The sequence below is a fragment of the Manduca sexta genome, chromosome 27 (assembly GCF_014839805.1).
Source record: "Manduca sexta isolate Smith_Timp_Sample1 chromosome 27, JHU_Msex_v1.0, whole genome shotgun sequence".
Taxonomy (NCBI): domain Eukaryota; kingdom Metazoa; phylum Arthropoda; class Insecta; order Lepidoptera; family Sphingidae; genus Manduca; species Manduca sexta.
In genome coordinates this window covers 3,648,319-3,674,016 of record NC_051141.1, presented here as the reverse complement: position 1 = coordinate 3,674,016, position 25,698 = coordinate 3,648,319, and the positions used below count along the sequence as shown (strand labels likewise).

The 25,698-nt window shown below is 35.4% G+C and overlaps 1 protein-coding gene across 1 annotated transcript; it reads left to right on the top strand.

Annotated features, from left to right (window-relative positions):
* The first annotated feature begins 844 nt into the window (after positions 1–844).
* On the top strand, positions 845–25,698 carry LOC115444842 (sterol regulatory element-binding protein cleavage-activating protein). The gene is made up of 22 exons (XM_037443905.1): positions 845–1,255; positions 1,679–1,788; positions 3,181–3,285; positions 3,349–3,457; positions 8,206–8,392; positions 9,764–9,900; positions 10,346–11,524; positions 11,858–12,066; positions 12,470–12,623; positions 13,547–13,640; positions 14,043–14,203; positions 14,574–14,656; positions 14,745–14,776; positions 15,074–15,201; positions 15,555–15,912; positions 17,264–17,471; positions 18,106–18,219; positions 18,833–18,942; positions 19,147–19,294; positions 19,646–19,791; positions 20,405–20,525; positions 20,749–25,698. Exons 1-22 carry the CDS (start codon positions 1,137–1,139, stop codon positions 20,880–20,882), a joined length of 4,146 nt encoding a protein of 1,381 aa, XP_037299802.1. The 5' UTR covers positions 845–1,136; the 3' UTR covers positions 20,883–25,698.

Below are 25,698 nucleotides of genomic sequence, written 5' to 3'. Positions count from 1 at the left end.
TCTTTTCTAATACTATCAGTAATATTAGGAGGTACCTGAGAAGCCTGAGATGGAAGAGCTTGTGTATGCGGTGCTTTGAGAGGTGATTGATTTTCAGTGATTTTTTCGTCACTGTCTTCGCAACGACATCCAGTTCTACCCGAGTCTACAGCCATTGCATTTTTGCGTTTTTTTTTATTGCATATTTTGCACACCTTACTTAACCGTATGCGCTTTTCTTTTTATTTGTGTTGGAAACTGAACAGTCAGTGTCTAAGCTTGAAGCAGTTTCAATTGTTATAAAATGTGATGGTTGGGGAACATCACCCCAGGATCTGGGGCTCGTCCATCCCAACACCCAACTAAATATTAATAAAATACACACTTACCAATAGTTGTTTTCTATATACACTACACTACAATTAAATAAATAATGAAAAAATATATACAATTTACAACTTAACTGACTAAATTTCTGAATAAAAATAATTATTTTCAATTTAAAAGGAAAAAAGACACCCGCCAAATTCAAAGGTTTCCCGCGCTTTTTTTCATATCGATGTTTAAAAGTATATTGAGCTCCTACCTACGCCATCTAGTACAATATTTGGCACTATTTTTTCTCTTTACGTACCAAATGGTTACAAAGCACTATAAATACAAGTAAGAAGACTTTAAATAAACAAAATATAAAATAATAATGAATTAATTTAAACACAACTGTATGAATCATCCTCTATTAATTATAATAATGTTTTTTTTTTTTATCGACATGCACACACCTCGACTGCAAATTGCAACAAAATATCCGACCGTATTTATCGCATATCTGTGACATGAGTCACAAACGTCAATATTATCTGACGCTGATGTCAAAATTGCGTGTTTTTTTGCTTGGTTGATGTAATAGCGAAGTGGTAATAAAGTGCACAGTGTGTACAGCGGCATGTCCGTACATAATGCAATATTATTTCCAAGCATATTTGTATATAATTACCGCAAACGCGCTCGGACATAATGATTGTGTTTACTGTAAAAAGTTGTCGCAAACATCGATCTGAAATTTGCCTGTGACGTGATTCCGTGAAATGGTTTCATGTGTTTATGCGCCAGTTCTTTTAACAATATAAATATATATTAATTAACGTAGGACAATAATGGCAGGATCCACTCTGCCCGAAAGAGTGGCCCAAATATATTACACGTATGGTTTATTCTGTTCGTCTTATCCTGTTGCGGCGATTACCGTTGCGATCTCTGTTGTCTTAGTATGTTGGTGAGTACACATTGCACATCGGAGCTGTATAACTACGTATTTACTCGTACCGCCGGTTCCTCGAACGGTATAATTTACCAACACTTTGTAAATGCTGTTTGTTCATACTAGTACATAATTACTCCCTAAGGTGAACATTGTACTGAATTATCATGCTGAAATGCCAATACTTGGTTGTGTTTGTCCTAGAACCCTGAACTTGATTGTATAAGCTTATTTAACATAATATGTCTAGAACAAAACATTTTAAAAGGGGTTAGACATCTATAAGTTAACAAATATATTTGGATGCCAAATTCTTTCTTGTTTACTTGTATTGAATGGGAATGCTATGGGAATAATAACCTTATAAGATTGATGTCTCATAATGAATTTGCAATAAATACTAGGCTCATTTATTTAATATAAAACATTTCTTTCCAGCTATCCATTATTAAATGTGCCACTTCCGGGAAACATACCCACTGTTATAAACTTACCATTAAATGATCAAATTAAGCAATCAGAAGTCAAATGCACTGGAAGTACATGTGGTAAGTATGTATAAAATATATCTATGTGTGTAGCAATAGGAATGTCAACAACGCTGTGTGGGAAGACACTAGTTATAAAAACTGACAATGACTAACAAATTTGATCCAAACACATTATTTTACATATGACCTTGGTTACATATTTCTTGTTATAGAAAATTCCATATTGCTATACTTGTATCGAATTTTGTTATTTAAATATCAAGCTATTTATAGCAGCATGATGCATTTTGGTCCCCTCGGTTTTTAGGTAACTGTCTACAAAAGAATAGGAAACGATAAGTGTACTAAGAGGAAATGTTCAATCCATAATACAGGCTTGAACAAGCAATAATGGACAATAGAGATTCATTCAAGTCTCAGACAATTTCATCAACACCTATTTGCATTGTGTGTCGCAACTTCCTTAATACCCACTTTTATCCTAGTCAGGCAGTCAAGTTATTTAAATTAATTTAACATTATTTACTATAAATATATGTATATATATAACATTGATCTGTCCATACAAGGGTTATATTATTGTTACTGGCATTGCTGTGGTCAGATTTAGACTATATCAAGGTTGGATGGTGTAATAAAATAAATAATTATATTTAACTATATCAAACAACTTTTATTGTACTTAGTTTGCAGGTTAAAAGATGTTGATCAAGTTTGAAGGTTAAGACTTGTCATTTATTTATTTTTATTTTACCTATGAAAAATAATAGGTTCATATGAACATAGATCATATTCATTGAAATAAAACTATTTTTCCGGATTTTATCCCAGTTTTTTATATGATTTTTTTCTATAATAAAATCATCAATTTTGTACAACTTTACATCAAATATTCGAAATTAAATCAAATACCTAGAAGATAATAGATAGGTAACAGAATATTATCTATCTATACTATTATATAAAGCTATAGAGTTAGTATCTTTGCATGCACTAAACTCAGGAAGTACTGGTCCCTTTTAAAAAAGTATTTTAGTCTTGCATAGCCCATTTATCAAGAAAGGCTATATAACATTATACTATGACCAATAGGAGCGGAGCAACGATGAGAAATGTTGCAAAAGCGAGGAATTTTTATTCCTTTTGAGAGCTGTTGCATGCGTAAACTGTTAGTTACTCAACAATTATGTACAACGGAATTGTTCCTCTTACTAAAAAAATATATTATTATAAATCGGTCTCCAGCCGCATCTGTTTGCTTGCCAGAATGCGAATAGACTCAAAAACTACCATACAGATTTCAGAGAAATTTGATATGTAGATAGTTTGAGACCGTGGGAAGGATAGAAAGTATTCTATATGGGGAAAATTTATAGCGGAGATAGATCCCAGGCAATTGTAAGTAAAATTCACATATTATATGTTATATTTTTTGCCTATAATTTACAGAAACATCGCAACTAGATCGTATCTTCAATGAAACACAAAATATTCCATATGTTTGGGCTAAGGACAAACCTCTTCTCTATGTACAGCAAATTATATTAAAAATAGGTAAGGGTCATTTTTTTTCGAAAAAACTTTTGAATGTACATATCTGACCTCAAAGTTTTTTAGGTGTATCTCCATGGAACAGCAATCTTAAAATGTGGGACGCCTTCAGAGCACCGCTACAAGAGGTATTCCGATTGCTGGAAACAATAAGGAATCACGAGGATGCTGAAACGTGAGTCTAAAATAAAATCTACATCTTGTCTTGTCCTTAAATCCCTTCTTCCTAAATGATTGACTATCTTGGATTAATTCCCGCTGTATATTTTTTGAGAAAGGTGTTGCCCGTATGGTTATAAGATGTCTATTAATTCAACAAATTATACAACCTAATTTGTGAGTATTTTTGAGGAATAAGGGGAATTAGCCAGATAGCACCTTCTCAAAAAAAATACATTATACTGAATTACTGAAAATTCATGTGTAGTTTTTTTGCTGTTTCATTTTGTACTGATAGCAAAATTATTATAGACTTCAAATTTCCTTGTCAAACCCTAATCCTAATCTCCTAAATACAATTGTTTGCATTATGAGTAGTAGTGATTACTGACCATTACATGGACCAGTAGTCTGTTTACCAGCATTCTTACATAAAAAATAAGCATTTGCGAAAGTGAGTGGCGGATGTCTTGTGCTTGTTTCGAATCGATGCGCATTTACTTGTAAGAAATTGTAAAATTGCGTCATACTACATATTACTTAGTTATAAATATGTAGATATGTTTAAAGATATTCTCGTTTCAAAGAAATATAAATAAAAACAAACATAACTTGAACACTAAAATTTTTTTTTTGTTTATTCGTCACAAGTAATTATGTCATATTTGTATTATATAATTCGACACTGCATTATATTTTCATTATATTTATTCTAAGACTTGCCAAAATCATTACTTGTGTAAAATTATCTTTGTTAACTGTATGATTTATATTATGAATTTAAATTTTATAGCATTTTTTTCGGTTTTTCCGGTATGCCAGTAGATATCACTTGTTATGTCATACCATTGTAAAAAAATATGTTACTTATTTATGTTTTACATGTCTAGTTAATCTTCAATACTCAATATGGGAAATTTTAGTAAACGGTTTACTGAATTAATATAGTTTTAAATAAATTAAAACAAAGTATTTTCCTGTTCTGACATCGTAGATCGTATTTTTATAAAATTACTTCATGTCTAAATTCAAATTGACTCACTGCTCGACTAGATCTACGATAAAGAAGGATAATTAACTTATTTTTCATAAAATCTCGAGATAATTGGATCTCGCGCTACTATACAGGGGCGATGTCTTTACACCATATTGCATTCATGCGAGGTGTAATATATAGCTACAAAATTCTTCAAATAACTTTTATGCATGTACCAAGACTTCCTCACGAAGTTTTTTTTCGCGCATATACTATGTACTTACTACAAGATACGAACATAAACTTTGAGGTTAACGTCGAACCCTAAACCACCTTTGCCTTGGTCCCTTCCACTACCATCGGCCTATCGCTGTTATTTCTTACTCATGTAATATTTATTACCGTGTTACTGATTATAATTAATGTTTCGACCAAATCTATAGATTGTTTGATATTTTACCGGCCTATTAAAATTTGACAGAAATAATAAATAAAACACAATTAAGGTCAGGGGGTCTCATTCTAAGAGTCAAAAAATCTCCTATTTACCTTTCGGCTATCAAAGCTCTCCAAAAACGTATTCGCTACTACAGACGGCATAGGACCCCTTAACTTATCTCAGACGACCTATTGTTAATCTTTAACGACAAGAAGTAGAAAATTGGAGGTGTTTAAACTTGATGGATGGGTCAGATGTAAAGATTCATTGCAATTGAGATGGACGCGCGACGTTTCAAGTATAGATCTCGTTTGTGCTAATAGATAGCATGCAGTATAGAGCATAGTTTTTATTTATTTGTTTATTTAACACAAAACAGGATACAATCATGTATGCAACATATTACATGAAAAAATAATTCATGGACAACAATTATAACTAAAACATGTTCTAGAAAGTAAAAGTTACACATAGCATGTATATATAAAACCACAATTTAAGTGCTCTTAGGATAGGAATTACAAGATAAGTACAAGTGAACAATATGCGAGGTTTGAGAGTTACGAATTTTTGAGGACATAGTCGTTCCGTCGGTTGTAAGAATTGATTTTATTGAATAAGTCTACATTAGTATAATCTTTGCTTAATTCATTGTATTGTCTACACATACGGATAATTGGATTATAAAAAAAGTATTATTAAAAACTTAAAGTGAGAAAGTATTGGGCTTGCGAAATCTTAGATTAAAATTAATATTATTGATTAAAAAGCATGCATATGCTAGTTAATATTTTTTTGTAGCTTACACACTTACACTCACACACAGACTTAGCGTTACAAACTACCTATTATGATATGTTGATTATTGACTCGTACATTGGGGTTGGAAAGTGCTAATATGTCATCTAAATATGCAAAATGCCTCAACTTACTGGAAGTAAAAGCTGACTTCAAAAATATTCCTTGTACATAATAAATTTTTACTTTCGGTTCATTCTTTGTTACACACAATAGTATGTATTGTACGGTATTATGATAACTATAAATAGGATTATTCTGTTGTTAACAAACAACAAAATCAAACACAAAAACACCACTGAAAAAGTGACGCGAAATTGAAACAAACAATTTCATTTACTGACGGCATATTCCGCTTATTTCTGTTTATACACTAAACTATTGAACATATTTACAATATTTCTATAGGACCAATCTGGAAACATGTTCTTTCAAATAAAAAAGAAAATTTTGCGAATAGGTTCATAGAATGAATTCTGAAGTTACAAATATTAAAAAATAACATATATTTTTTTATAATCTCCTTTTTTGAAGTCAGTTAATAAAATATGTTGGTATGTATACTTTATAAGTCGATGGATATTAGTTTACCATTCTGGAAGTTCCAGACTGGAACTTGCTGGCTGGCTACAACATGCTGACATTATGGTCATTTTAGAATACCATTATCCATGCATAGTATTAAACTTATCAGAAATTTTGGAATTTATGTCACATCGGAGTAACAAAAAAACTAACGCCATTGTCTTAAAAATACCTTCTATATGTGTTTCGATGTATTTGTGAAAGATAAATAATGCTAATATTATATTATTTTACTGGCATGTTTGTAACGTTACCCAATTAGGCAAACGTGGTTAGAATCTATACTAATATACAAAACTAAAGAGTTTGTTTAAAGGCCCTGGTCTCAGGACCTACTAAACTCATTTTGATTTTTTTCTCTATTAAAAAGCTACATTACACCTGAGTGCTATTAACTTTTTATATTTAAACGCGCGTGAAACTGCAGGCTAAAGTTAATAAAAAGGTTCAACGTTAATGAACAGGGTGAAAATGTATACTTTCAAATACAGGGTAGAAACACGCCAACCTCCTCTTATTTGCTTTTCTAATAATAAACCTTCTAAAGAGAAAACCTTATCCCACAGTTAACATACATGACTGTTATTGCTGAATGGACTCTTGTTTAACATTTATTTAAAAGCCTGACTTTTGAATTTATTATTATACTAGCTTTTGCCCGCGGCTCCGCCCGCGTTAAAGAGCTTTTCAGCCTAAAGTTTTCCGTTATAAAAGTAGTAGTTTCCCGGGAGCCTATGTTCTTCCCAGGGTCTCAAACTGTCTCCATACAAAATTTCATCTTAATACGTTGGGTAGTTTTTGAGTTTAACACGTTCAGGCTACTTTATATGCAGCGGGTGACTTTGTTTTATAATATATTTTTTAGAACTTTTTAAGAAGAAAAATCCCGTCATACATTATTGTTGCATAACTTTAACCGTTTACACAGCGCACGCAACGGAAGCTCTCAAAACTAATAATTTTTCCCTGTTTTTGCAACATGTTTCATTACTGCTCCGCTCCTATTGGTCATAGCGTGATGATATATAGCCTATAGCACTCCACGAACAAAGGGCTATCCAACGCAAAAAGAATTTTTCAGTTTGGACCGGTAGTTCCTGAGATTAGCGCGTTCAAACAAACAAACTCTTCAGCTTTATATAATAGTATAGATTTGACCGTTAACATAATATATACTTCGACAATGTGAATCGGATCCTACGCAGTTTTTAATTTATCACTGCATTCTTGTGAAAATGGAATTATATATAAAAAGGCTTGCCGGCAATATTTTCTCATTAGGGAATTATAAATAATAAAAAGGAAAAAAAATGTTGTATATTACTTTGAACTTAAAATTGCATGTATTTGCTTTGGCGAATGTTTTAAAAGCTAAATTATTGTTAATTTTAAAGCTATGCGATTTTTTAAAGAAGTGAATATTTTGAGATCAATAAAGCTGCCTAATTAACCATATAATATTATCTTTTAAAGATATACCTCCCCCTGGCTTATTAGGGCATTAATTATATATAAAACAGATCATTCTCAATTGATATTATCATTATAATCTTAATTTAAATTGATTGGGAGAAATGGTTTATTAAAAAAATATGGTGTTGAAACGTGGTGTTATTTACGTCTCTAAAGAAGGGAAAAAAGGGGCTAGCTTTAGGCTTTCTAAAAGCTGAGTGTATGCAGTATTCTTTGTGCAATCAACAAAATATCTATACCATTCTTCACTTTGGTTTCACTCACCTTTTATCTTTAACTATTCATTACACATGTTCACTTATTGCTAATTGAGATCATACATAATACATATAAATAAAGTATTATATTATGTACTTAAAAATAACAGTTATCTCTTAAATTCATAAAATTTATGATTAAATTTCGTTGTTCGAAACCCGTAGACCAGAACTTGGGTACGCCCGAAAACGGTTGAATACTTCGGCTAAAGAACAATTATTATATTTGTTTGCAGTAAAAGCACACTATTGCAACATTGCTACCAGATAGGGGGGATCAAACGGAAGGACAGCAAGGCGAGCGTGGAGCGAGTGCTCCCCGAGTACAGCTGCCTGCTGCTATCCCCTGCCAACCTGTGGCAGCAGAATCTGCAGACCTTCTCTATGGACGCGAATATTATCACCACTATTTATAACTATCAGGTACGTACAATATTCTTTAATAAGTATCCGTCTTCCCCGAGACATCATCAACGGAATCCGTTAAGAAAATGACAGCTCTTGAATAATTTCATATATTTTTATCGACATTTCATTGGATTTCATTAATTAACGCAGTCAAGTCTTCGTTGAGCTAACTATAAAAAAATGCGACTTTATAGCATTTATACTGGATTGAGGTTTAATCAGATAGAATATGAATAGTAATTCGAAACGCCTCTAAAGAGTTTATATGAATAGTTTGACATCAAATGTTGTTGATCAGTGCAAGGCAATAAAATGTTTCTTCTTTCACTGACTACACTACGGGGATGGTAAAGATTAAAGAGTAATACAATGCGACACAAATTCAATATCGGATTGTCGCCGATCGCGCCCATTCATGCCTCCAAGTTGTTGCGTTGCACAATCATTGCTGTGTTCCGGTGCGATGGACGTCGCGGCCAGATTACTACAGTATGAAGCATATGAATTAACGTGTTATGTAACTGCGGGGCGGCGCGTTGGTACTAATTCAAAGTTCCAAACTGTGCTAGTTACGCACGTTGTATTGAAGAACTATTGTAAAAATAAATAAATAAATAATATCAGCCCTGTATTATATACTGTCCCATTGTTGGGCACGGGCCTCCTCTACTACTGACAGGCCTTAGTCCACTACGCCGACCTAGTGCGGATTGGTAGACTTCACACAAGCGATAATTATAATTCACAAAGAATAAACACATAATTTTAGAAAAGTCAGAAGTGTGTGCCCTTTGTTTTTGAATATGCGGACATTCGTCTCGGCAGTCCGTTCCACAACTAACTAGGCTATCACTGATTCTGATGATGCTAAAGAACTATTGAAATTGAATTAAAATTTTAAATGAGCATACTTGGTGACGTAGTTGTATTGCGAAAAGGTAGCCGTGCTGAGGATCCATGTTTGATCCCTGACCTGGGTAAAAGTTATATTTGATTGCCTTCAAAGGCAGATCAGCTAACGGCCCTCCTGATTGTAAGTGGTTATCGTCGTCTTTAAACATTTGCAATTTCGGGAGCACAGAAAAAAAAAGTAAAATATTTTTTTTTATTTATTTGAAACGGAGATTCGCCATAAATTCACTTAGCGTTGTGTCAACACTTTATTGCCGGTATCCAAATGGAAAATAGCACTCGTATTATAATAATAAGTAATATAATATTGCCCTAATGTAGCTGACAGAATTACGGTGTGATAATACCTCTGCCTATCTCCAAAAAAAGAATGACAGCGTGATGTATTTATATAAATTATAATAAGACAGAATATACTTCGATAGATGTTCATTATGTATTGGCGAATTTTTATGAGTTGTTATAAACTTACAGAAGGGTAAGGTGTCGATAGCGGAGATGGCGTTTGGAATGCAGCTGCGGGACACGGGCATCAAGCGGTACCCACTATGGGCGCGCCCGCGAGTGCTGCAGTATGCCGTCACTATATTCTATGAAAACCCTGAGGAAAGGTACAGTACTACTCATATTGTGAAACAAATGTGACAGGTTAGGGGCCGTTCAAGTACTACGTAACACAATTTCTTATAAAATGTTACGATGCGTTACAGTTTATATTAACATAGATTGTGCGGAAATATATCAAATACACAAACTCCATGGTACATAATATTATACAACTTATCGAGTGATGTGTAAAAAATCGAAAAGTAACATTTCAATGTAATTATAACTTCTAAAATATGTTATACCTACATATCTTATATTTATTTTTGACTTCATGTTAATTAATTTCTCACAATTAGTGCTGGTGGTTTGAAAGGGATTCCTATTCTCGGACATTTTTCCTAAAATACATAGTTTTATTTGTTTTGCTATTTAAGAGTACAATAAAGTGTTATCATTTCACTTAAATTCAAATTTACAATTGCTTAAATAATTGTTTGGTACTTTCAGATTCATACAATCACTAAGGAAGAAATTAAAGGAGATGTATCCCCTGTACCAGGAGAGTGCGAACCCGCAAGCCGACGAGGTCACGCTGATCTACTATCCGGGCCAGTTCAACTACCGCGAGCTAGTGCCGCTCACCATCACATTCATTGGCGTCTTCCTCTACGTGTATTTCTCAGTGAGGAAGATTGAATTCATAAAGTCCAAGCTGGGCTTGACGGCGTGCGCGGTGTTAACTATAGCCGGAAGTCTCACCATGTCCATGGGTATATGTTTCTACTTCGGCTTCTCTCTCAGCCATCAGGGAAAGGAAATCTTCCCGTACTTGGTGATAATCGTCGCGCTAGAAAACGTTCTCGTTTTAACTAAGAGCGTTACGTCTACTGATTCACGCTTGGACGTCAAAATCCGTCTCGCGCAGGGCCTCAGTAAGGAAGGCTGGTCGATTACAAAGAATTTACTTACTGAAATCACAATATTCACTGTCAGTTTTTTCACATTCGTGCCTTTCATTCAAGAGTTTTCTATATTCATGATCGTGAGCCTCATCTCGGATTACTTTATACAAATGGTGTTCTTCGCTACCGCGCTGGGTATCGACGTGCAACACATGGAATATTTCCAAGATCAGAACAACAAGTTTCACTTGAAAGATTATTTTAATGCGAACAACGCGCTAAACTGGAGGTTTAGTAAGAGTTACATGGAGGAGAACAGTTTCTCGCCCCAACGTATGACCAAGTCTAAATCGCATCCGCGATTGAACGGGCTGGCCCACAACAGCCCCACGGACGTGGTCGCCAAGCGGAACCCGAGCCCGGGCCATCAGGACCAAAGAGTGCCAAAGCGTATCCGCTTGGTGAACATGTGGGCGAGGACTAGATTCTTCCAACGCGCCTTCATGCTCTGGATGCTTGTTTGGATTTCCATGATAGTGTACAACTCGGGCGTGGTGGACTACTTCATCGGACCAGATAGGAAGGACAGTGCGGAGCCGAATAAAAACACGCATGACAATTCGAAACAGTCGAAACAGAGTGTGTACGATATATTCTACAATGCTAGCGAGAGGAGTTCCGTGGTGTTCCCGCCACTGCTCGACTTGACAGACAATGAGAAGACCGTCGATACCAACGACACTATCATGTTGAAACACTCGGCTCACTCGCGCCCTTGGTCTCGGTGAGTACGGCAGTTATTAAAACTAATAAATCTTTCATTCACGATAGAATTTAAGATGTATATTTCTACGAAAAGTGTGAAGTTAGTTAAGGAACTCATTTTATAGCAAATCATATTCGGTTATTGCATGTTAAATTTGATTATAGGCGCTTTCTTATTTATTTTTTTATTAAAAAACCTTGGATTGGGTTATCAGGTCAAGCGCCATTGAGTATCTCGTGCTGATTTATTAACTAACTATAAACTTATAAGTATTATAATCTGTGTTATATACTTTTTGAAAAAAGAAATCCTTGGAATGTCATATACTAATATGCGTCATATTTCATTCAGTCTGTCCCCGTACCACTGGCTGGCGATACTGTCGTACTACAACGAGTCGATAGCGGGCCGGTTCGCGGTGGTGCTGCCGCCGACGCTCCTCAGCCACCGCATCAGCCCCGAGCTGGCGGCCGGCGTGCGGAACCCCGACGAACGCGACCCGCCGCAGCTACGGTGGCAAGCGCTCGCGGCCGCCTTGGACCCAATAGATATTATATCAGGTATTCATTACATACACTGTTACCCCCTTATTCATAGACGTTATTTATCTAAGGATCCGTCCTAAAATAAATAACGTCATTGCTGTGATAACAAGTCTGTTTCTCAGTGCTGACGGCATGGCAGCCTTCACAGTGCGTCGACATAGGGCTGTTGTGATTGGCTAATATCGAGATACAACTTGAATCTAGTTGGCTGTTCGATAAATAGCAAGCTGTCAAATAAACAAAGCTGAGAAATAGACTTATTATCACAGCAATACACCATCCTTAGAATAAAAAGGTATGTGTTTATTGTATAATATAAAGAGTATACGACAAAATGACTTACAATTAAATTTCCACTGTCGAGGTATTACTCGTATCGTTATATGAAAAACATAAAAAAGACTAATATTTTTTTTAGATGTGGAGGTGATGGAAGGCAAGACGCCGCCGCAGTGGGGCAAAGGCTCCGAACTGCCGATATACCCCACTACGCCGATGGAGATCTTACTTCTGGCCATACTGTGCACCATCAGCGTCGTGGTCATCGCGTACATGATGGTCGTACTTTACAGGTAATTATACAGTATTCGGCGGCGAACAACATGCTTTGACGCATTGAAAGAGATGCAATTCTCGACAATGGTTTTAGAATACCATGATGAATGAATGTTGTCAGTCAAATTTTCGTAATGCTTTGTCGCTTGTTTGCTGATTCCGTTTCTATATCTTGAGGTGAAACATTACAGCCGAGTGTTATACATAAGGTCGCGACTTAATAGTCGATAGCTTATGGAGAGGGGCAACAACACTCACACTTTCCTAGAATTATATAATTTCCATTTTGTAATAACGGACGAGTCTGTCATCTAAACTATATTATAAATTTCAACTTTATAAGAAACCATAAATAAATGCATCTCACGCCTTTATCCCCGAAAGAGGTAGGCAGTGGCGTAACTAGTATACCCACCTTTCGCTAACTGTGTTCCGTCCCAAAATGTTATAAGACCGTAATTCGTGGCTCGGGCTGATACTAGAAAAATCCAATATCACTTTGCCCACCCATGACTTGGACCCCCGAGAACTCACTCTGAGGTCCCGCTTCACCCGTGGTCGTACCGCACGCAATATCACTATGCCACCGAATCAGTCCATACAGTTTGGATAAGAGGGGCAGCCACGGCACCTCTCTTAACCTCTCTAAGCCAATACAAGAAAACTATCTTGGGAAATGAGCCATCATTTTTGAAGACATTATGATCTGCGTTTGTAGATTTGAAAATATTATGTACACACAGCAAGTAAATGGGTAATTTATCCTAAAACCCGACCTAGCAATAAAACCTAGAGCCTTGTGAATGAGCGTTCCGAAATCGTTATTGATAGTTTGTCTCCTAATGGTATGAATTTAATAATCTTTTGCTATAGGAGACAAATGTTTTTATAGTTTTAGATATTGCCGATTGCAATGTGTTGTTCATAAGTTCGTTTTCAGATGCGTGTGCTCGCGTCACTACGCGGAGTGGCGAGCGTCGTGGAACGAGGACGAAGAGTATCGCAAGATCATAGCCAAGCAACCCGCTGTACAAGTAAGCATACCGATTACGGACATAGTAATAACCTGACCAGGAAAATAAAAACATCTTACCATGTTGTAGTAAAATATAAAACAGTTTCTTGTATTGGCAATGTGAACTTTTAAATGGAAAAGCAAATGTGGTGACTTCATAGCAAGTTTTTTATTTTCCTGGTCTGGCTATCGCACAAACGATATACTTAATGATATTACGTATTGTCTGTAAAACAATGCTTGTGTTTTTACGAATAGTGTTTTTTATTTATCATCCTAATTTGTTTTAAAAAAATACAATTTTGTGGGTTCATGGGGAGCATTTTAATTTTCTTATATTAACTTTATGGTTTTATCCATAAACAATTTAAAAATAATGGTAGGTATGATACCACGACACTATAGTATTTGATGTTTTTAGTTGGTGATGGAAGCGGTGCCCCTGGTGGTGGCGGGCCACAGCCAGGAGGTGGAGTGCCTCGTGACTGACGGCGAGAAGGTGGTCAGCTCGTGTCTTCAGGGCAACATTAAGGTGTGGGACTCGCAGAACGGCGACATCATCACGAACATCGACCGCGGCGCGTGAGTCCATTTTATAACTTACCCACGCAGCTTAACAGCTGTTTTTAAGATCCCAATCTCAATTTTCGATCCGATCTCTAAATTAAAACAATCAAAATAAGTAATTTGTAAACACGTCCAAACAAACATTGATAAATTTTCATTACAGATAAAACGACCAAACGATCGGGATGGAATATTTAAATCTGCTATTAATAATAAAAAAAACTATCGATAATTATAGAAGACGTGCTGTATTTTTTTTACATTAGCATGTATTTAAATGTATTTACTTTACACGTAAATTATAGAACGAAAAGTAATAGACTATTCGTCAGTAATTTATGGAAAAGGCGGTATAATATAATAAATAATTTAATAATTGTTCCAGATTTTTCAAATTACAAAATGACCTTTACGAAAAAGTGCATAATAAGAAGTCTGTGTGTTCACTGGAAGCGCCCGAACCAGCAGGTAATTATGCAAATAAATTATTGTATTGTTTGTTTACCTCAAGATGGCTTGTGAATATTATTTTATTATGTTTTTTTTTTATTTGCAGAAGTTCCCCTGTCACCACAAAGGCCCAGTGAAGTAAGTATATTTAAAAATGTTTTTGATTGCATTTCGCGTATAATGAGGGATTACATTGCCACGAGTTTGGATTTTGAATAAAGACGATAGAATTGGATGTACGGATATAATACAGTGGAAAACATTATCGATATTTTGAAGTAGGTTTTTTTAAAGCTTTGTTCATATCTTTATTAACAAATACATACATATATACATAACATCACGCATTTATCCCCGAAGGGGTATGCAGAGGCGCAACTAGGGCACCCACTAAACAAATGATAATCTAAAATGTATTTTTGCGTGAATTTGCAGCCTATGCCGCGCTTGCGCAAGCGGCTGACGACGTACCTTAGTGGAATGAAATTTCGCTCGACGACAGATTGTCCGCCGCATCTCTCGCCCGCTGAGACTACTAAGTACGACTTCGCTAAAAATTACAGGTACAAACATTATTTGTTTCAATGCTCGAATTCAAATGTAATTTTTGTGGTTGATCTGCAATTCCATATCCTTTACAGAATTTTAGGTCGACTTTATAGTATAAATTCAATCGATCGATCTGATTGCAGGCAAATATAATTTTTATATATTCTCTGTGCGTATGCAGTGCAAACAGATTTCCAAGTCCCGTATCCCTATAATATAGATGTCCCTATACTATGTTGGTTACAACAGACTTGTTAGTTTTAGTGTATATAAGTTTTTTGTAAAACCCTTTATATTATCCCGGTATTATATTTGTTTAAATAAATATAATAGTAACTGCTCCTATATTATAATTTTTATTTTACAGACTTTTATACTGGAATGACCAGTATGATACATCATACAATACAAAAGAGACTAATGATACAACAGACTTTAAAAATGTGAACTCTAGTGCTAAGGAGAGTGAGTTAAATAAAGATATATTCGTTTTTTCAAACTCAAAGGCGGAAGGAAGTGTACGTAAAAATAAAAATAAGATGTGTAATGGTGAACCATATAGGACTGATGATTGTGATATAAGTGCTGTTGATAACGTGGACTGGAGGGGGAAGGCTATCAGGGAGTCTCCCGTGTGGTGTATGGACTTTTGCATCGATCTAATAATATTAGGCTGTGCAGACGGGCGGCTCGAGTTCTGGGAGGCTAGTTCTGGTAAACTTATGGTAAGTAGTTTATGTTTTGACTAGTTGACCCGACAGACGTTGTCCCGTCTTAACTATGAATTTGCAGCGCGCATTCTTTCACTCGCTGACAATTATTTCAAACAATTGACAGTTATATAAAATTTATATTTTCGTTAAGTTTTCTTGATTTTTCTAATTTTCCGCGCAATTTTTCGAATTTTTTCTTTCATAAGAACCTGACAATAACAAACACAATAAAAAAAATGTGAAATTGGTCCAGCCGTTCACGCGTGATGGCGTGACAAAGGGAAATAGGGATTCATTTTTATATATATAGATTTGATATTGAAACGGTAAGTTTTCTTGTTTCGTTAAGAGTCGATTCTATTGCCATATTGGAAATAAATTTCATTTTCTGGTCATTAATTTGTGTTTTCTTGATTTTATAAACTAGTTAGGATGTTTTTAGAGTATTTTTTTGATAGTATGTTGATGGACAGTGTTCACTTATTAATACAACTTTGATACTACTAAATTTCATATAATGCCTATGGGTCTATTATTTTAAAGAATACTATTGGTAGATATAGATAACAGTAGAAATTCTCTGGGCGTTGGAGTCGTTAGATAAACATGACACCCATAGAAGTAATGTTTTGTAAGGAGACATTATGGACGTATGTGAATCAGTGTGCGGCATTGTATATTTTAACGCTGTAACAAGAGATGTATGTAGGAATTAAAGTAACATATGTACGGTGTCAGTAGAATTTATTATTCCTCTTGTTAGCACAACAAGTGAAACGCTTTTTATCGTACTGATGTAAAATTCGTATAAAACTTGCCGCCAATAACCGTTGTGTTATATCACGAATTGTCACTATTCGTCTACATTCGTACTGTTCATCAACGTGTTATTAATTGAAATATAAATTGTAACATAAAAGGTAAAAGCACCTTTATTGCAAAAAAAAATGAAAAAAATGGTTACTTTAACTCTCATATGCCGATGTTGAAAAGCTACTAGAGTAAGATCGATCACACTCTGGACACACACACACACATGCACAAATAAATTCTTTCAGGCCAACCATGCTCTCATCACAAAGTAATAACTAACTAGCCTTAAATCAATAAATTTATGAATACTACTATTACACAACTATGTTGCATTTCATCTTAGTATTAATTTTCTTTTGTTTTTGTAAACATTGCCCTGTTATTACGTACCCATGAAACTCAAAATACAAATCTCAACACCTAGTTTCGGTCTCGCTGTAATTCGTGTTTAGTACTATTAAGGTAATTGTAATATTGTATAAGATGAACTTATTGTAAAAACTGTGGTCTTTGGCAAATAAATAAAATAAATTAATGAATATTAAACCAGTGCGTGTGGTGGAGCGTGGAGGCGCGCGGCGGCGGCGGCGCCGCGGGGCGCGAGGCGGCGGGCGTGACGCACGTGCGCGCGCTGGCGGGCGGGCGGCGCGTGTGCGTCGCCTCGCTCGGCGGACACCTCACGCTGCTGCGGCTCGACGCGTACAACGCCGCGTCTGGCGCGCACGTCGACTGGCGTTTCAGCACAGCGCACAGGCGGAGTACGCATGCATTTATTTGTTTATTAGTACTGCCACATTGTACATATAATAAGTTACACATAGTTACACTAGTTTTAAACAATTATTATAGTCATTGATATGTACAACGAGTACGGCGTACATAACATTCACCACAGCACTCAGCGAGTAGCATATTTATAAGGGACCTCAAACACATTCATAAACTAAAATTCCTATAAACTATCACAAAAAGTAACTACGCGATGACATCAAAATAACATATCTATAAGCATGTAAAGTTAATTTTATTCTCATTGGTTCAATTTGGTTTATTGGTATGATTCGATAAATAAGAGAAATAAAGAGATAAGTACAGATACACCATGAGGGAAGCTATATAATAACAGTTTTTCTCACGTGGCCCTTACCGCTGATCACAATGGCGCGAATTTAAGATCGTAGATCGGTAGCGCGTGGAACAAAGTCATTTATTACCATTAATTAAACTATTTGACGACGATCGATAAAAAAGGAAATGTTTGTCATTTTTTTATCAATATGTTTTTATAAATAACATTCTTATAATATTTTATTAGTATTCGATATCTGAGTCTAGTTTAATGGATAATCAATATATTAGTATTCATTGTATAATGTTTCCATTCCACAATAGCACACAAGCGTACAGGGTCCGCGGGCTCGCTGCGTTTCGCGCAAGGCTATGAAGAAAACGCGAGCCGACCCAGGATGAGCTTCTCGTACGAAACGGAGCACGCGGATACAGAAGGTAATTAGTCGAGATCATTTTCTATTTAGAGATTGGTCTTGTGTGATCAAAGAGTTTTAAGATTATATAGAGCAGACATTGGGAAGATTGTCATACAAAAAATTTGCGGTAATGTGATGGTTACTGAATCTACCGTGAATTAGCAAAACGTCAATGTAAAATACTTTACATTTTTTTCGTATCATGATAGTAATATTAGCATATTTACTGTAAATATTTTATTATTCTATTAATATTTAATGACGCTGTGACATCTTGTCACACGGACATTTCAAATGAAACAGCGACTTATTACCAATTCATAATAACTTTTGGAGCAAAAATTTGGCCCTGATGTCCGATCAATAACCAACTACCTATATAACCTATGGCATCCCCGAAGACGCATTCCTCTATAATTTGTGCGGAAGTGTCGCAGGTTAAGAAATCTGATCCTAGTCTCAGTCACTACTTCAAATAAATTGTACTATGCCTACAACCTTCCCGGAACTGCTAGAAATAAATAAAGTTTTATAACAACCGGATAAACGGCAATCAAGTCATAAAATATAAACAAAAAACATTGATTTTTGTATATTAGATATAAGTACTGAGTACGTTATACATGTTACAGAAGTGGTGTGCGTGCACTTGGCACGGTGTCGGCCGCACCAGCAACCAATCACGGAGATGCACTCCGAAGGGGGCCGCATCCTTACCGGCGGACAAGACCACGTGTTAAAGGTTTTTTTTTTTTTATTCAGATAACTAAGTATTAATCTAATAGTGAAAGACTATTATACTATTATACCCTGACACTGAAATTGGTTTAGTTGTAGAGCGCACGTCCCCGATTCTTTAAAAATCAAAACCTTTACCGCTAATAGCTTTACATAACATTTATAGACTAGCATATATAGTATATTTAACTATCGTTATTCTCGATAGGTATTCTCAAGTGCAGAACTGAGTCCGTTGTTCACGCTGCACGGTCACTGTGGGCCAATCACGAGCTGTTTCATCGACCACGCCACGCCCACTATAGCCGGCAGCGGTTCGCAGGACGGACTGCTTTGTGTGTGGGACTTGCACACGGGTTCGTTTGTACATAAATTTAATAATTCCTGCAATATGTATAAAACATTTTTTTTTTGTATATGGGCACAGTATAGCGACACCACTGACCTGGTGGCAAGGAGATTTAGATGAATGATTACCTCTCGTGTCGACCCTTATGTCGACCTGTTCAATACCGGATCAGACAGGCTGGTCCCGAAAGTGACGTTAATGAACACCATTGCGGTTATTGCGCTTGTATACGCACACATTTTATTACACCAAACGCAAAGCCAGCGTTCGGTTTTTAGTCTTAGGCCTCAATAAAATTATTATACTAGAAAGATATCAAACTGTATCAAGAAACTAATGCTCGTAATAAACCTTTCAGGCGCGTGTCTATACAGCATGCAGGCGCACGACGGCGCGGTGACGTCACTGGCGTACACGGCCTCGTACGTGGTGTCGGCGGGCTCTGACGAGCGGCTCTGCATCTGGGACCGGTTCCAGGGGCACATGCTCAAATCGATACACATAGTGAGTGCAAGCTGATGTCTGACACGATACAATGTTGTTTACAGTTGTTAAGCAGTCGCACACTTCATCCAACCCTGGTGTTCTAGAACACAGATGGAAACAGGAATCCCAGGGTAGTAGACACTACGAGGCTTACTTTACTGTTTATCGTGTTTTTATACTCAAATACAAATTGAAGTATAATCCAATTGGTAAAGTCGAATCGTCAACTTGTTGAAACCTCCACGATGATTTCTTTTCGCCTTCAAAAAATGGTGCCGAGCGTTGGGTGAGCCCTTAAGCTTGTCTTTAAAGGCAATCCATACTTATAATATTATAAATGCGAAAGTAATTATACCTGTCAGTCTGTCACGTTTTCATGGCTGAACCTTGAACCGATTTAAGATTTTTATGTATATCGTTTCGGACTTTGGGTAGAGTATATATTTTTTATTCCAGGAAAACATAGCGGAAATGTTATCCATGTATGCGGGCGGAGCCGCGAGCAAAAGCTAGTACTTACATAAAATAAAACTAAGTGATTACCTGATTTATGTATATCAGGCTGCAAGCTTAGCGTATAACACAAATGCAACACATGTTTTTTTTTAATTCAAACAATATTCATGTGCAGGGTTTGAACTACATGAGCCGCATGTTGCCGTTGACTCACACGATGTTGGTGATGGGCGACCGCAGCGGCCTGACTGCGTACGACCTGAGCAGCGGTGACGTCATACGGCGCGTCTTATTGGGTGAGTGTGGTATTTGGTATACTTATGTTAAAAAGAGTTTTTTTTTTATTTATTCATAGCCATGTATACATGTCCTTCAGCCGGTTTAAGAGTTGTTTTTCAGTGTGGCCATGTAAAACTCCCTTTTTTAGTGGCACGGTAAAGTTAATATAAATATGTTGACTGCGGTCTATTTATCTAACATCTATCTTTGAAATAAACATTCTCACTATACTATTTCTAGGTCAAAGCGATGGATGCATATTCGTACGACAAATACTACCTCTCAAGGACGCTATAGTGTGCGACTACGCGAATCAGCTACGAATAGTACGTTTCCCTCTTATATCGCGACTCGCGGACGTCAAGAGCGACTAGTGCTGCAGCCATCACTAGCAACTATTAGCCGAACGCACTAAACTCATTCGTCACAACACGATCGCACGAAGCCCGATCTACTTCTACCAGTAGATACATTATGTTCGAGCACCTTACGGATATTTGCACTATCAGAGTGCTTCATGGATGTTGTCTTTCTATACATGGTGCGTCACAGATGAAGTCATGTTACTGATACTATGATACGCTTATATTCACTTCTGTACCTGTTGATGTCGAAAGTTGCGTCTATTCTACATAATCTATCATACTGGTAAAAGTGAATTGCGATTAATTACCGTAAACGATAGACTTCGCAGTGTCTTACTAATGTTAATAGCCTTCGTAATGCGTCATTTAAGTGAACGGCATGCGACAAGTGCAGCTGTCGACCGCGTCTAGTCGCCGTCAATGTCAATAGATGTACTAGCCGCCTGCTGTTTGGGAATCTGCTTTACTTATCGTTAATAAAAATAATTATTGTGTTAAGGAGGCGAATATGAATGAATTTAAGCGCTGTTATAACACTGTGAGGCTAATACATAATATTCATGTTTATATTTTAACGAGATATGATCTCGGCAGCGTCTTGGGACTAGTGAATTGTACAATCGTACTTAAAGTAAAACCAATCAATCAATACATATTTATTAAGATATATTTAATGTTATATATACGTATATATTTATTATACTAACATTGTGGAAGGCCTGATGTAACATCACCAATTTATTTACTCATACTTTATAAGAATAAGTTTAGGTTACTTTTGCACCCATCTTTAATGACTAATCCCAAAACGGCAACGCTATGCGCACACGCATATAATACGCGTATAAAGTAACGTAACGTGTGTCTACCCGCCTTAAGCGAGTTATTCACGCTCTACCTTGAAGTACAGCCAATCAAGGCCTCACACGTTGCCCGATGCAAAACGACTATAAATACTCTTGACGTACGTCAATAATTATTATTAATTGCTTGCCGGATTTGTTCGGCCTATTTTATATTCAACTAGTGCCGCCATCATCAGTGTTGCCGAGTGATAAGTATGCTATATAGCTAAATGCATCGTAAAAAGTTGCCACATTACCAGTTTTTTCTGCAAAAAGTTCCTAATCAAGGAATGTACTAAAATAAGTTAATAAATTGTCTTGTTAGCCCAATAGTAGGGTTCATTTGTCTTTAGGCTTGTGTGAAACTTCTAAATAAACTAACACAATTGTTTTAACGTGCCGTTAGATAACAAATCATATACAGGGACATCAAATCAATATTGCATCGTGTGTACGTGTGCTTGTTCGTATAAATAATTGCCGTCCAATTAATGCTGCCAGATTTACCGATTAATCTATATTTTAACATGTTATGATGATATATAGTGAAAAAAATATTTATGTGGGAATAGTTAATCTAAAAGGTTTTAGTCAGTTTGAGTCGCCGGCTGTTCATACCAATATATTGAATGACAGAGAAATGTCAAGTGAAATCGGGATGTATGAAGTAAATAAGATGAATTATACAATGTTTAGTGATAAAGAATAAAATTATTCAAAAGAAATTCGCTATTTTTCAATTTTAACATCCCTCATATATACATCTTAGTCGTCGGTAATCTGTATAAAATATTCACGTGTTGTAAAAATTATATAAAAGTGAAATTACATAAGTATATATCGGATATAATTGTACAACTAACTACATTATCCACAGTTTGTATATTATCATGTATTAAAATGAATACAAATACAGATGCAGAACTGTGCAGGATGTTGCGTGCACGATGGTATGTATGTTATGTCCAGCTTTACATCAAGGTGGAGCGTGAATAGTATCTATAACATAATTATTATAACGCCTTACAACCAGAACTCCGTATGAAGATTTTCTAAGTTTAACCAACTTTGAATATTCACTTGCATTCGCCCCCGTGTAAGATCCCTCGTATTTTTTATTTGCAATTCCTCATGCATGTCGGTCTCCCTACATTAACTATTCTCGTTAACGTCTATAACGTTGACCTAAAGACCGCTACTCCCTCCCAAAACCTAACTATTTGTGTAAATAATTGTGGTTATTTTATTAAGAACAAATATCACGGAGTTAAACCTTAATGAGAATATAAGACGGAGTCTGCACGGCTGTATATCCCAAACTTAGCTTCTTTTTTTTTACAAAATAAGTTACTTTAATGTTTTTTTTTTCACATCTCTATAGTTCAATGTGAATATAAGAATGCTGACTGAATTGTAACGCAACATTAGTATGTAGTTCAATAATGCTAAATGAGTATCGTTTTACTAACTTGTAGGTAATGCGCTAACTTGTAAGCTTATATTTGATGAAGTTGACATAATTAATGTGCAATTCGTAAAGTACTTCTGCGTATACGCTTATTACTAACGTTCTAATCACTCGGCTGTTATACAGTATATTGTCTGCTGTACTATTGTGTATTAAAATGTTTTATTTCACAAACGAGTGAAGTGGATTCCCATAATGTAGCTAAATGTCTCACATACTGTTTTATGTTGATACAAGTTTCACGTAGCTAGTAACTACACAGTACACGCATTAATGTTTGTAAATATTGAGATTTATAAATGTGGTTTATTTACATAACGTTATATATTATATATTTTACAAAGTATGTAACTATGTATTGTAATTGGATATATTAGATCACATTTTAAGCATAATGGAGTTTAAACCTCGTTGAGCCTATATTTGTGTTATTTATAAGGATTTGACACTGACATATCGACTATCTGCTTTGCTAATACTACGTAAGGAAAAATCCCAACACGCATATATTTTATTTTGTGAACTATACCTCCCTATGTGTTTTATATTCGATCAACATTATTATGACAATAATTTTAAGCATAGCTAGTAATACATCGATGTTTGCATGAATCACATTTTAGTATTATTTCCAAGATCACTATAGTATTGGACTAGGTTAGTATTAATTCATGTTAATATACTATATTGTTATATGTATGTGGTGCGTCTAAGTTAACATTGTGATTATTGTTGCTTTGTAATAAGAAATATATTATCATTTTCAGCAACATAATATTTTGTCAAGAGATGATATCTATGTTATGTAACTACTAAATAGCTTATATTTGATGAAGTTGACATTTTAAAATACTGTCCAACATTGGGTAGTTAAATTAAATGCTAATTATATTCTACATTGTGTCTGGGACATTTTAATTATAAATTAAGTGTATCTATAATGTGAAATGCAGACTTACATAATATTATATAAATATTTTAATTTTTGTACTGGAAAATATCTGTACATTACAATGTGACCTAAATAATAAATAATGGAATTGGACATCAGAATGTGTGCCAACAACATTATTGTCCGCAGTGTACATATTTTGGCAAAAATCTGTGTGTGCTCTTCCAAAAGTTGGACCTCCTGTTACTGATCTAATCAAGTCAATTGAAGACACCTTCCATCGTAGTTTATCTATAAATTTATTTTTAATGCACTAGCAGTGATTAATATTCAGGGATAGATAACCGCGCGGTTAAGCTTTATTTAGTTTATGCTTTAAGCCCGCGCACAGGTACCGTCAATGTCGAGCATTTATCTGCCTGAGTGGCTAATCTCTAGTATCTGTGAGCATCAAATTTTCGAACAACTCATGTCTAGCGCTGCCAGTAACGCGGTTATAACATGAGTGTATTTTCAAACTACAAATATTCGCAACTAGTGTAAAATATCAGATCAAATTAAGATTATTTTATAATTAATATTTAAGTATATACATTAAATTTTATGAACGCCCGAGAAGCTGACCAAAATTTTTATATTCTATTTTTAATTTTATTTAAGGATTCTTATAAAGTAATTATTATTTGACCATGTTTTAGTGTAAATTAAGACGTTTCCAATCCGGCGTAGTGCATAGGAAAGTGAAATCCGTTTATTGAATGAGATCGCAGGGAATATCGCGGAAACTCTGAACTAAACCGGACCCATCGAATGTCAACATTTTTGCGTCAGTATTGTTGTTATCCAACATACCACATGACTTAAGTCTTCAGAAGTTCTTCACTTACCATACCAAAACGCTTTAGCCATTCAAATAACAACATATCTCATGTACACCCATAATAGATCAATTTCTATGAAATCGAAAACCGATAAACTAATTTTCTGGTACATAAACCAGTGCCTAGTCACATAAATCCACGAGTTTACGCGACAATTATACTTTACTAACATACATATTTCAGGTGCTGATTTTTTAATTTTGGACTAACGAAACTAAGTGCTTTTACGGCCTATAATAATTTATGATCTTGATTGGATGTTTGCGGATCGAACGCGATATTAAGTAAATCAAAACGAAGTTTAAAAGAAACGCTCGCATGTTGTTAACTTTGACACGTAGCAGAGTTCGCATATGGTTTCGTCCAATTCTCTTTCGAGATCTATCTGGTGGTACCAATCGAGATTATTATCGGTCGGTAAAGTTCTTGCCTAATAAATATTAACGGGCACAAAGGTACTTCCAATCGTTGTAACAAACTAATTTGTTAGTTTAGTACTATTGTTATTATTTGGCCATTGGCTGAATGAATGCAAATGATATAAATATTCTAAATTATGAATTTTAAGAGAAACTGTGCATTTGTACAGAGCTGTCGTGTTTTAAATGATGGCTTGAATAATAGTAAATAACGGTTGTTTGGGACGAATATGTCTTCGATGTTTTATTTATTTGACGTCCATTCCTGGTCTTTCTGATATGTAAATGTAAATATTTAAATAAATGTTTGTTTCCAACAT